This window comes from Prionailurus viverrinus, chromosome D2, assembly GCF_022837055.1.
Source record: "Prionailurus viverrinus isolate Anna chromosome D2, UM_Priviv_1.0, whole genome shotgun sequence".
In the NCBI taxonomy this organism is placed as follows: domain Eukaryota; kingdom Metazoa; phylum Chordata; class Mammalia; order Carnivora; family Felidae; genus Prionailurus; species Prionailurus viverrinus.
In genome coordinates this window covers 82,973,995-82,987,610 of record NC_062571.1, presented here as the reverse complement: position 1 = coordinate 82,987,610, position 13,616 = coordinate 82,973,995, and the positions used below count along the sequence as shown (strand labels likewise).

The window sequence follows — 13,616 nt, the reverse complement described above, 5'->3', positions numbered from 1 at the left end:
AAAGAAAAGAAAGAAAGAAAAGAAATGTGAACTTGGAAGTGACAGTGCTGTGGGTTAAGCAGTGTTCCTAGACTGTGCTGGTCAACACCCAGTGAGCCACCTCTCAGGCCGGGATCTCACACATTTGCTCTGCCTGCTTACTAGGCACCCAGAGGGGCAGGTATGGGGACACGGCGGGAGGGTTAAGAGCAGCTAGGCTGGCAGTCAGAACCCAAGCCCATTACAGCTGAAGCATCTGGAACAAAAAGGAAGGCCCTCTTTGAAGAGCAAAAAGATCTACTGAGAACTGAGTTTTATCCACATTAGACAACCAATCATCTCAAACCAGGAACACATCCATTTATTCATTCGCCAAAAGCTGGTCAGGAAGCCACGGTGAGGCAGGCACTCCACATCCATAGATCAGTTTCATCGAACATAAACTGAAAATTTCAAAGACAAATGGAAGGTATAGAGGAGAACCAGAATTTATTCCAGAACGTTATGGTAATTTATCGCGTATCTTCTTTCAACAAGATGTTTAGGTCTGTTATAAGGGAAACAGTAATAAAAATTATCCCAGGAAATTCAGAGTTGGGGGGGGCAGGGGGAGGGGGATATACGATCACAGACAAAAGCATATGAAAAAGACACTGAACAATAAACATACAAAAATAACTCACGTGTAGGCTAATGTTGCACTAAAGTGTTTCTTAATGTAGGTTTCCAGAACAGGATTAAAATGTTGAAATTTTCTATCAGCAATTAGTCCAATGATAAATACCTGTTAAATTCATCAATATTTTCATTAGCAAGATAACGTGAGCCATTCTGGAATCCTCATCTGAATTACCTGCGCTGTGGTGGGAATCAATGAACAAGAACATCTCCGGAAGTTACCTCTTCTTAACTCCAGAAATGATATTGGCCTAACTATAACGTTCCGCTGAAAGCTACTCCCTGCCTCTCAAACCCGATGCCTTGATGGGATTTACAACCGAAAACACTTCTCAGATCGCTGCCCTCCCCCAGCTTCAAAGGCTGCAGCATGAAAGCCTCCCTAACATCTGAACAGATGGAAAATAGAGGCTCCTTACCAGAGCGTCAAACACTAACGTATCGAAGGTCTCGCTCTCGGAGTTCTCCATCATGATGTTGAAGAGGGCATCCAAGGTGTCCTGGAGGAACTGGAGACACATCAAATCTCAGCAGACCAAGTAAACTCACGCAGCTTTCCCCCAACCTAGAATAGCTACCATCTATATGCAAACACCCATCTCCCACAGAAGTCACCAAAGAAGCTGTGCGCTCCGGGGACTTTTCCGAGCCACTCAAGGCACAAGACAAAAATGTGAGATGAGTGAACACACAGCAAAGACAGGGCAGCCTGAGCCAAGCAGAGGAGGCCTGGCAACAGGGACATGCCTGACAGTCCCCACCCCTTTGGTCTTCTCCACCCCTTTTCCTGGTCTTCACCAGGCTGGCAACAAAGAACTCAACACCAGCTCCGCGAAGACTGGGTCGGCCTCGTCCCGGACTCCGAGTGCAGGACCGGGGCTAGGGAGGGGGCAGAAGTCACCAAGAGACATGCTTCCAGCTGAGAGTAATAAAGGACCTTCCAGAGGCCCAGATGCCCAAGGACAGAAGAGGTGTGAGACTCTAAAACTGGGGCGCCAAGAAGCGCGTCTTATTCAAGAGCAACTTGGAAATTCCTTTTATAGCCTACTATAATTCACCAGGTAAATATCAGAGCATAGAATGACAAACTATCATCAATTAATTAAGGAAAGAAAACAGTTATGTCACACTGGACATTGTCTTCCAAGCCCATCCCCATCCTCCCCGAGAGAAGCGTCAAACGGACCAGGAAAAGCCATCTTGGAGGTAATGAGTTCCCTGTTTGTGGACGAGTTCAAGAACAGGCAGTGCGCCACATGACAGAATATTGGCGTAAAAGAGAATAAAATATAGATACATCATCATTAGTCACTAGGGGCATGCAAATCGCACTCGATCTTAGCCAAAAGGCCGAGAAGCGACAGGGACATGCAAATCGAAACCACAGGCAGCTAGCACTGCACACCCACCGAGAATGCTACCATCGAGACATGAGCGATCCTGGGAGTATGGGGCAGGCAACGAAGCGGAGGAAACGGACGCCTCGCACATCACTGGTGGCAACGTACCACAGCACGATGGTTTTGGAAAACGCTTAGACAGCGCCTCCAAGGGTTAAACGTATATTCGCCACGGGAACCTCTTCATTCGCAGGCTTGTATCCAAGTGAATGGAACACACCCGTCCACACAAAAACCTGTACACAAATATTCGCAGCAGCTTTCCTCCTAGACATCAAAACGGGGAAACCACCCGAATGTCCACCAGCTGATAACTGAGGGAACAACTGGGGCATAGCCATACTTTGGGATGGTTCTTATTCAGCCATAAAAAGGAATGAAGGGCTCAGTCGGTTAAGCGTCCGACTTCGGCTCAGGTCATGAGTTTGCAGTGTGTGGGTTCGAGCCTTGCGTCGGGCTCTGTGCTGACAGCTCGGAGACTGGAGAATGCTTCAGATGCTCTCTCTCCCCCTCTATCTGCCCCTCCCCAGCTTGCTCTCTCTGTCTCTCTCAAAATAAGTAAACTTAAAAGAGTGCATCGTATGGTATGTGAATTATATCTCAATGAAGCTGTTATTAAAAACCAAAGAACAGCTGAGATAGCCCCATAGCAAGGGTGTCAGAAGGATGGCTGAATGGGATGTCTGGGCCACATTCTTCCCGGATAGTTCAGCCCATGCATAGAACACACAGAACCACAAGGGCCTTCAGGTCCTCACAGAGGGTCTCAAATGGGTTGAGCACGCAGGCTGAGGAACCCAACCACTCGGACCTGCTCCCCAAACCAGTGCCTGCCCCACTGCTCCCCCTTACGCTGTGAAACGTTGCAACAGCCCCAAACCCAACACTACGTATCTCCCTCAGGAAAGGGGACATCCTCCCAAACCTAGTAAGAGATCTGAGACCCACCAGTGCATAAACCCTCATTACATTCTGCTGTGCTGCCCCCCCCCAGCCCCCACACACACCGATTTCATCGCAGGAAGTGGGATGAAACGGCAGGGGAAGCAAACCACCTTGCTGCCCAAGAGGTGTTCTGGTCCAGCCATCAAAGGCTTTACCAACCCTGCAATTATGGAGGAGCCCACATCGCCTCATTACTTTAGTATTATTTCCCCATCATTTTCAGTTCATAAAATCTTTGCAAAGGTCAAAACTTCACGCCATCTGGTAACAGCCCAATGCTGCTGCCAATGGACTCACCAGCTCGTGAGTTCACTGTGGCTCGTCTCGGTTCGCATAGCGTCCCTGCAATAGCTCTACCCATCCTACCCAGACAAATGACAGGATCAGTGGCACGGAAACATGGCAGCAGAGAGCCGGAGTCTTGTTTTTCTGGCTGTCGAGCCGCAGAGGTACAGGGATACCAGCATCCGGAAGGAAGTCCCTCACATGGAGCCATGAACACGCTTCTTCTGACACCTACCTTCTCTCTAAGACTATCCACTGGAGGCCCCAAGTCACCATTTTCATCTCCCACCAAAATGAGCAACTGCATCTTTTAGCAAAGAAGCAAACACTGTTCTTAACCCGCCGTTCAATGTCATGTCCCTACGAGCAGTTATGAATGTACACAAGGTGGGGGGCCGGGGGTGGGGCTTGAATGAATGGAACGAACTCGGTCTATGACGTCCTCCAACAGAGTAAAAGGAGCCCCATGCAGGCTGGGAATCCGTCCAGCCCTGGCTCTCATTGACAGCCGTGTAGCTTAGACACGTCCGTTCACCTCTCCAGGCCCACCGGGTACTCAGGATGTACCGGCAATGGACGGACAGGTCACACGCACAGTACCGTGGTGCCAGCACACACAGGAAGGACAGGGGTTGGTGAAAACCACTTCCAGGGCTGAACACCAGGATTTGGTACTAGATTAGGTGAGGGGAGTGAAGGACAACAAGACAAGATGGTTCTAGATCATCTCCTTATATGTAACAATAGGCCAACAGAAACACGGCTAATTCCTGATGTGATACAGGGATTTCAAAAGGAAAAAGCACAAAATTTCATTAACTGTGTGTCTCCTCGAGTTACATTCACTTATTCACTTCCATCTGCATCGGGGAAGTTACAAGACCCAGAGAAGTTTCAAATGCAATTAGCATTGTCCAAGCCAGAGGTAGCAGACAAAAACCTAAAAAGATGATTAAAATTGGAAGAGTGGCGAGGATATGTTTCAACGGTTATACAATGAGTTTCAGAAAGTGGTGCAACCAAATTAATTTATAGTGAAGTTAACCACATTGCTGCTTAATTAAGGCCATTTTAAGTAATTAATTTTTACAGAGATAAGGCAGTCTCCTTCTGCAAGCACCTCTCACAGAGGGTGAAGGACTGAGCCAGGGACAGACAGACCCGGCAGCAGAGAGCTCGCTCACAGAACACCACCAGTGGGGACCAGCTGGTGGTGTGCAGGCCAAATGGGGCAAACTGAACACGGAAACAGGTTTCCTTACATAAAAGGAAAAGTCACCGGGGTCAAAAAAAGGATAGAACGCTCTAATATCAGAAGTAATAACAATTCTCTGATAAAAAAATTATTAAAAAAAAAAAAAGAATTATAGATTTGGATGACGAGCCTGGGTGGCTGAGTCTGTTAAGCGTCCTACTTCAGCTCAGGTCATGATCTCATGGTTCATGGGTTCAAGCCCCGCATCAGGCTCTGTGCTGACAGCTCAGAGCCTGGAGCCTGCTTCGGATTCTGTGTCTCCCTCTCTCTCTTTGCCCCTCCCCTGCTCACGCTCTCTCGCTCTCAAAAATAAATAAACATTAAAAAAAAGAAAAGAATTCTAGAATTGGAGCACTCCAAGGATCTCGGATCACCCTAGTCTGACTGTCCTATCTTGCAGATGAAGATTCAAGAGAGCACCTAACATTTCTCCAGAGTTCTGTGGGAAGTTAAGAAATGAGTCCAAGATCACACGGGAAGCAAACAGCCATGACAAGGCTCTCAGTGCTCTGACCTCCTGAACCAGAACCCAAGACTGGGTTGAATCCAAAGCCCGTTTCCTTTCCCGTGAAGCCAGACCACCCTACCAACCAGAACCCAAGGTGGAGTCTGTCCACGTGGAGGTGCATGTCAACATCCACCAGAAGCCACTTGACGGAGGGATTCTGACGGAATCGCATGCTACCGAGCAGGCAGTGCGTGGATCCGCCCACACATGGAAGAACACCACACCATGCCACCCCCGGGGTCTGAGTTACCTTCACTACTTCGCCACCATCGACCTTCATCAGCTGCCTCAAGTTCTGCTGCAGCAAGCTGGTGTTGGAGCGCCACTTGAGCAGCCCCAGCAGGTCCACTGGAAACAGAGAACGAACGAACGAACATCAGATCTTCGCGGCAAGAACCTGGTCTCCCTTTGTCACGTGTCCGGTGAGGTTCTCGATAGAACTTTGAAACAGAGCAAACAACCCTGCTTGGAAACCTCCTCCCGCTAAAAACTTCATTACTTTCTAGAACATACTTGACACCTTGTATGGCTGAATACATGACTTCCGACTACATTTACCATGAAATGATTCCAGGTCGAAGCTTAAAATTGCGTTTGGCGTAGCACCTGGGTGGCTCGGTCGGTTAAGAGTCCGACTCTTGATTTCGGCTCAGGTCATGATCTCCTGGTTCATGAGTTTGAGCTCCGTGTCAGGCTCTGTGCTGACAGTGCAGAGCCTGCTTTGGATTCTCCCTCTCCCTCTCTCTCTGCCCCTCCCCGGCTCGTGCGCTCTCTCTTTCTCTCTCAAAATAAACTTAAAAAAAAAATGCATTCGGGAGCTTAAGAAAAAAGGACTGAACTTTTCAACCTGTAAGAAGGTAAATTCAGACCAGCAGAGGGTCTGGAAGAAGGCTGCTGGCCCATCAAGTGCGGTCCTGAAATACCAAGTGGGTTTTTTCCTATCTGAGAACATGGCTTTTATTTATTTATTTTTTAATTAAATAACATAAAATAAGAAATGCACATTCAGGTACAGAAACTACAAGGTGACAGGAAGCCTGGACCATGGGGCAACCACTGCCCTCATCCTGGCCTGACCTACCATGGCTGTTTGTCTCCTATGGTTGAATTTTATCTGGTTTGTTTTCTCATAGAAAAACCACAGACTGAATGGATGCATTTTTACAGACTAAATGCGGAAGACAATGTCCGGAGATGATTTTGTTTAAGACAGCAAGATGTTCTTTAAGGCACGAAGACAGAATCCAAAGCATCTCTAGGAAAGAACATGTGCCCACACATTCTCCACTTGAAAGTATATTAATATCCCATTACGTGAAAAAAAACACAATTAGCAAAGTGCCTCCAAGTGACTGTTTATGCTCGTCGGGAAGAAACGTCAGCTACGCAAAGTATCTCCATTAAAAAAAAAAAAAAAAAACCTAGTTCATAATGAAAAGAAAAATACAATTTTGGCAATATAATTTTAGCATTTCAGGGGACATAAGACACTTGCTAAGGACTAAACCACGCAAAAGGCATTCGTGTGATGATCACCAAAACATACATTCTCCTTTATTTGCCCTCCCCCCAAGGACAGCTGATGGGGGGGGGGGGAGGGGGAATAGTGACAATGAAGAAGGACAGTACCCAGGAGCACTGGGCAATGAGTAAGCTGTAGGCTCGAATGCCCGCTGGGCCACATCACCACCATATGACCTTGGGCAACTAACCTCACTCAATTTACCTATCTGAAGGATGGGTACGACGTTGCCCAACTGGAAGGCTGGTGCCAGGATTAAATGGTGTGATGTGGAGAAAGTGCTCAGCTAGCTACCCAGCATGAAGACAGACAGCAGTGGCTGTCCATCCACAAGATGATGAGGAAGTGAAAAATTTTAGCCATTCATCGTGAAAACTAACATGTTTTCATTTGTAAATGAAGGTGGAGTATGAGAAAGGCCACATCCTGCCCAGACATGCCCTAGGTGCCAGGGTTAAGGGAGATTTCCACCTCATGAGAGTTACCAGTGTTTTTTCAATGGAAACTAGTTACTTATCTGGATTCCATTCCCGCAAAGTTAGCGGCACTTCCGGTGTGAGGGAGGCTTAGGCTGATGTCGGTATATTAAATCTGAGAAAAGGGGGCGCCTGGGTGGCACAGTCGGTTAAGCGTCCGACTTCAGCCAGGTCACGATCTCGCAGTCCGTGAGTTCGAGCCCCGCGTCGGGCTCTGGGCTGATGGCTCGGAGCCTGGAGCCTGTTTCCGATTCTGTGTCTCCCTCTCTCTCTGCCCCTCCCCCGTTCATGCTCTGTCTCTCTCTGTCCCAAAAATAAATAAACGTTGAAAAAAAAATGTTTTTTTAAATAAAAAATAAAAAAAATAAATCTGAGAAAAGGTACAACCGGCCAGCGTAAGAACACCTCCAAGGAGGGAGAGCGTCTTTTAAGAAAACAGCTTGACCAGCCCTCCGCTAGCAGGGTCAGACCAGCACTCCCTGTCCGAGCCCTCATCCCCGGGAGCCACCGCGGCTTGGCCGTGATCAATTCTGTGTCTTGTGACTTCTCTCTAATTACATAGGAAGCTAATTGAGGAGAGGAATCACATCCTCAACTTCCCTTTTTATCCCCCACAGCATCCAGTAATGCTGAGAACAGAGATGTTTAATACAAAGCTCGATGAATAATTCAACCACTGCTTTTCCCTAAGTAACGGAACTTCGCAGGAACAAATCATGGCTGCAGAAAAATGACTCCCCGAATGAGACTCTGGGACTCAGTGCTCAGACACCAAGTGGGGCAGCTCCATCTTGCACACCACCTGCCACACCACCATCCCGAAAAGAGGAATCATCGGCTGGTGTGCAGTGAAAGACAAAAGATGCCCCCTTTACTCGCAGTGAGCATCACGTCGGAATCTCCTCGTTGCCCGGCAACCGCTGCCGCCAATAGCGGGGTGCTCGCTCCCTCAGTTCCAGGGAAGGAATTACCCTGTGACTGATGACGGCCGAGGAGTCAGGAGGTGCGAGGAGAGGTCAACATCACCCCCCGGGGAGATGGCTGCCACTTAACCAACCAACACCTTGGAGAGTTCTCGTTCACAGTCCCCTTCTCCAGCCACACATGGGTTATGAAGGATTCTGTGGGGGAGCCTCCCAACCTAACTGCTCTTCGGGACGTTGTTTGGATGGGGAAAACATGTTCAAGTTCCAAATAACAACTTCCAAACGTGCTCCTGGAACGTGACCCAAGCATAAGGCGGTGGCGTCCTGTGTAGTGAAAATGACAATACACAGCAGCTCTCATTTTGTCCAGCACGTAATGGAAAGCTGAAGCTTCACATGCATGGGGCAGTGACTCCCCGGAGAGGCTGCCACTGCCCTGAGTTCAAGGAGGCCCTGGGCGGTGTAGCCATCAGACTAGTGAACTACCAGGGTGGTATCCAGAAAGTAACGTCTGACCCGTGGGGGCATCCTTTCCATAACGTGGTCCCAAACCAGCACCTGCCTTGCTGACCATGTGCTCCCTGGGCACTAAACGCACAAGCCCCCCATGTTTTCTGCAGCCCTCCCCATGCTTACACAGAACCCCGATGCCCAGTTAAGACTTTACAATTGCTCACGGAGATTACTGACTACCACCAGCTTAGGGCAATGCTTAGGGCAAACCGTGATTATGAAGACATTAGAGAGACGTATCCCAATGGCCTTCATGCATCCCCCACGTTACCCCGCACAGCTGACTCACGAGCCAAGCAGTGAGGAAGCACCTTCTAAACAGCACAATACAACGGAGTGGAGAAGGTGGGCCCGGAAAGTTGGAACGGGGCCTGTACACCCGAATGCCCAGCCCTCTTTCCACTCCAATGCCATGACTTCCAGAGGAGGGGGTTACTCTGTCCCCTTTGATCCTGTTAAGGTCCAAACAGTGACTACCCCTCGGGCAAATCCGAGACTCCTGCCAAGATTTACAGACAATCCCCAGGGACACAATTCAAGATAGCAACAAACATTAATAATCAAAATCCATATTGGGTGGCTAAGAGGGCAAATTGGATTTTTCAGCTGAGTTTCAAGAGAGCATAAAGTCACCCTGCACAGCTGTGATATACTCACATTTGGGGGATGCAATTTTTAAAGGTAGGAAGCATACAGAAGGGACTGCCGCGTCCAGTGTGCTGTGAGTAAGAGGTGCCCCTGGCCACACAGCCACGTTGCTGGGGACTCTGCAAGCGGTGGGAACAACTCAAGGCAGCCGGCGGGCCCAGCACAGGCACCACCTGACTCTGCATTTCAGTGTGCTTCATCAGCCGGTGCCTTATCTCACCGCCAGGGGAATTAGAAAGGCCACCAAAACCAACCTTTAAAAATAAAGGTAACTGAGGGAGCCTGGGTGGCTCCGTCGGCTGATCGTCTGACTTCAGCATAGGTCATGATCTCACGGTTGGTGGGTTCGAGCCCTGCGTCGGGCTCTGTGCCGACAGCTCGGAGCCTGGAGCCCGCTTCGGATTCTGTGTCCCCCTCTCTCTCCGCCCCACCACTGCTTGTGCTCTGTCTCTCTCTGCCTTTCAAAAATGAATAAACATAAAAAGAATTTTTTTAATAAAAACAAGAAAAAGAAAAAAAAAAAACAGAGGGTGACTCTGTAGCTTAAAAAAGCTAAAGGGGCGCCTGGGTGACTCAGTCGGTTGAGCATCCAACCTCGGCTCAGGTCATGATTTCACAGTTCGTGAGTTTGAGCCCCGCGTCGGGCTCTGTGCCGATAGCTCAGAGCCTGGAGCCTGCTTCCGATTCTGTGTCTCCCTCTCTCTCGGTCCCTCCCCAGCTCACACTCTGTCTCTGTCTCTCTCAAAAATAAATAAATGTTTAAAAAAAAAAATTTTTAAAAAAAGGTAACTGGTAATTATCTCAGTGAGTAGCTGGGAGACGGGAAGGTACACACAGAGTGGGCACCTCAGACCCTCCAGCTCACATAACCCCTGCCAGGCCCTTTGAGACAGACATTACACCTGCGTATGTGCCTAGATGAGGAAATGAGGTTCAGGCGGTGTCAGAGGCCCCCGTTCAAGGTCACTTCCAGGATTAGCACAGGGCAAGGGCTCAGAGGCACGTCTGTGCTCTGACTCCAAGTCTCGTGTTTTCTTCCCCTTATGCCGTGCTGTGTTCCTTTGGCCAAAAACCTTTCTTTTAAAGCAAGCCCACTGGTTTATCTCTATTTAAGGTTAATCCTTAGACCAAAACTATAGTGAAGTTTAAAGCGCAATGGATGTCACGCTCCCTGCTAGTCCATGGATGCCCACACCGTCCATCCCGGAGGATGCGTGAATGACCCACGGACAGTGATCCTGCTCCTGCCGAAGCTTCCGCTGCTGAACGGGGAGCACGAGCAGGACTCGGGTGGGGGAGGGAAACCGCGGGGTGACACGGGTCTGTCCCCAAACTCACCGTTCTGGGTAAGTTTCGTGGAACACACCAGTGTTGAGATCTGGAAGGAATCTTTGCTGATGGTGCAGCTTCCAAGACTCTGCATGCTCCTGCCCGTGGCAGAGTGCGCCTTTTCTTCCAGCTCCGCCTTCGTGGAGGGCAGGCTTAGGTACGTCGCGGCGTCCTCCAGCTTCTTTGCCTCCGCCTGTGGGTTTAATTACACGCATGTCGAACACGAGTCACAATGGACCGACACACGCATGTCGAACACGAGTCACAATGGACCGACACCTAATTCTTTCCTACCCCTTGCTATCCTCAATCCTTTGAACCATCATGATATTTGCTCTTTTTCATTTGCTAAACTATTTTAATGATTTCCCTTATTCCTGTAGATTAATTCATGTTAACATTTATCGTACATCATCTTCTCTCATCAGGAACAGCCAAAAGGCTGGTCATCTGCAATGTTCACTTAGATAACGAACTGTAGCCAGAGAGCAGCTTTCTCACAAAGAGAGGAAATGTCAGCTCAGGCCAGGAAGCCCAGAGACGGGTGAAAGAGTCCATACTAGCCATACGGCACCAATAAAGTGGTATACCTTGTAGACGATGAGATCATGCTCCCCGTCCCTCAGAGTGGTCCCATCGTATCTCATCAGCTTTACAAATGCTAGTGCAAATATTTTCTCAGATTTATCCTTAGCTGCAAGAGAAACCAATCACCGTCATCAACTGCCGTCATGACAATCTAGCATCATAAAATGCTGCGAGGCCTACCTTCATGAAAACACTACAAAACCACACTGGATTACAGTAAACAGACAAATGGAGAAATGGACGAAGTTAACCAGAGGAAGGCTCCTCACTTGAGCTCGAATTAATCTTGTAAATTCAAAGTTATTGCGACCAAGATCTCATGCGGGACTTTCCTCGGCAAACCTGAAGCCTGATTCCCAAGGTCAAGGGTAGCACGATGATGTTGAAGAAGGCCATGGAGGCAAGCCTGCAATCCTAGCAACCGGGAGTGACCGGGAAATGCTAACAAGGAAGATGGCGTGGCTTAACATCGGGATACTCAGACCAGTGTGAACCACAGGGTCTGGAGACGCGAGGCAGATGACAGTCCAGAAAGGACAGACCGTTCCCTAGGAAAACTGGCAATCAATATGGAACAAGAAAATAGACTCCTACCCCATAGCATCCCCTAGTATAAATTCAGGTGGGGCGAACACACGGATGTGTAAATTTGTTCTCTTTGGCAAGAAAGCTCCCTCCCCACGTACCTGCGCGTGAGACTCGTTCCCTCACTTCATTCAAATCTCTGCGGACGTACCGCCTACTCCGAGGTGACCAGCCCGTCTAACAGAGTAAATTAGAAACTGGTCACACTCTCCCCTCCCCTGATGCACTTTTCTTCATAAGTGCTATGGACTGAATTGTGTGCCCCCCCCCACCCCAGTCTGGGGCTGGAGCCCTAACCCTCCACCACGTGACTCCAGTGGAGATGTGTCCCGTAGGCAGGTGCTTGAGGCTAGTGAGGTCGCTAGGGTGAAGTGCCGATCCTCCGGCACCAGTGCCCGTCAAAAAAGGAGAAAGAGACCCCAGAGCTCTCTTCCTCTGTGTGAGTTCACAACCCTGGGGAGGGTCCTCGCCAGAACCCAGGGTGCTGGCACCCTGCTCTCAGACTCCCAGCCTCCAGAACCCCATTCCTATTGTGGAAGCCCCCCAGTCTATTCTGTTACGGCTGCTGGAGCAAAGTGAGATAACAGTCCTCATCCCTGTCAGAGCTCCAGCCGTGTGTACGTGTGTGTGTGTGTGTGTGTGTGTGTGTGTGTGTGTGTGTGTGTGTGAGCTGTCGTTCAGCCTTCGTTTCACACACTGGCCTTTGGAAGGCAAGCGACGCTGCGTCCGCGTCACTGCTATCTCCCCAGCACTGAGCAGTGGTGCCTGCCACTTATGAGGTACTCGGTCCCCATCCGTTCTACTTGGAGAGGTGACAACGAACTGGTTCTCTCACTCGATGACAGTGACATGGGATAGGGTGATGGCGGGAACAGTCCCGATGGGCTGGGTGGTTGGAAGAGGTCTCTGAGAAGAGGGACAACACGTGAGCCAAGACGTAAACCTTCCAGAATAGACGTGGCCAAATGCAGAGTCCCCAAGTGGGCCCAGGCTTGGCCATTTTGGGGACGGAAAGCCAGGGGACCGGTGAGTAGTGGGTGGTGACGGGGGCAGGGGCCAGCGCAGGAGGGACGGATGAGTCGTCTCTGCCGACGAAACAGATTCAGCATGAGTTCTGCAAGATGCCAAGTGAGTACAGCATGGAAAACATTGAGTTTCAGAGCTATAATCTTTAAAATTATATATCCCAGATTCTCTTTTTAGAGATGAAAGGACAGAGGTCAACGAAGGAAGGAGCACACATCCACCCCCCTCGAGTCAGGGGCTCAACATATTTACCCTAAGTCCCCACTGCACGAGATAGCGTGCCTCATTCATCTGTGCAGTCCTGGTGTCCATCAGTTCCTGGCACACAGTAGGTGCTCAATAAATGGTATACCTAATTTGATAGATTAATGAATGACTGACCAACCACACTAAAGGGAGGGAAGAAGGTAAAAAATATGGACCCTAGGAATCAAAAAAAATACAACTTCGTGAATGGGCATCAGAAAACGTAAAATATCTTAATATTCAGGTGAGAAAGAACAGATGCTTCTAGCCTTGAGCTGACGTGAAAACAATAAGGACATGCCTCCATGAAAGCAGCCGGGGTTCAAAGGGACACATGACCACCCCTGTCAGCCCACGGCTTCCCAGATCCTACTATAAAGCAGCACAAAGGAACAGTGCACACCTTTCGTTAACACGCTACACCTGGACGTCAAGGCCACGGACTGCACTTATTACGTGCTCGTCAGCAGCCACTGTGAGCAGGCAACAAACTTACAGGATGTCAAGGGCACAGGAGGCAGGGCTGCCCCACCCAACCAGGCCCCCTAGGAGCAAGGGGGACTCAGCCCCCAGCCGGCTGGACCCAGAGCTGCACAGCTGCTCACGTTCTGGTAAAACAGGAGCCAGTGCATCTGGAATTGCTAACACGTTGCTGGAGTGTAGATCACCCAACCCCCAGGGACGGGTCCCATCCTGAGAAATCCCAG

General features: G+C 49.4%; 1 protein-coding gene across 3 annotated transcripts in view; it reads right to left on the bottom strand.

The window, feature by feature from the left end:
- Positions 1-13,616, bottom strand: part of DOCK1 (dedicator of cytokinesis 1) — a 531,871-nt gene that overhangs the window by 407,666 nt on the left and 110,589 nt on the right. For all 3 annotated transcript variants that reach the window (XM_047826036.1, XM_047826038.1, XM_047826037.1), the window contains exons 17-21: positions 11,055-11,158; positions 10,474-10,657; positions 5,301-5,398; positions 1,077-1,166; positions 663-763 (exon numbers count right to left, since the gene is read on the bottom strand). In XM_047826036.1, coding sequence (XP_047681992.1) covers positions 663-763; positions 1,077-1,166; positions 5,301-5,398; positions 10,474-10,657; positions 11,055-11,158 — 577 coding nt within the window. The remainder of the gene's footprint in view (positions 1-662; positions 764-1,076; positions 1,167-5,300; positions 5,399-10,473; positions 10,658-11,054; positions 11,159-13,616) is intronic.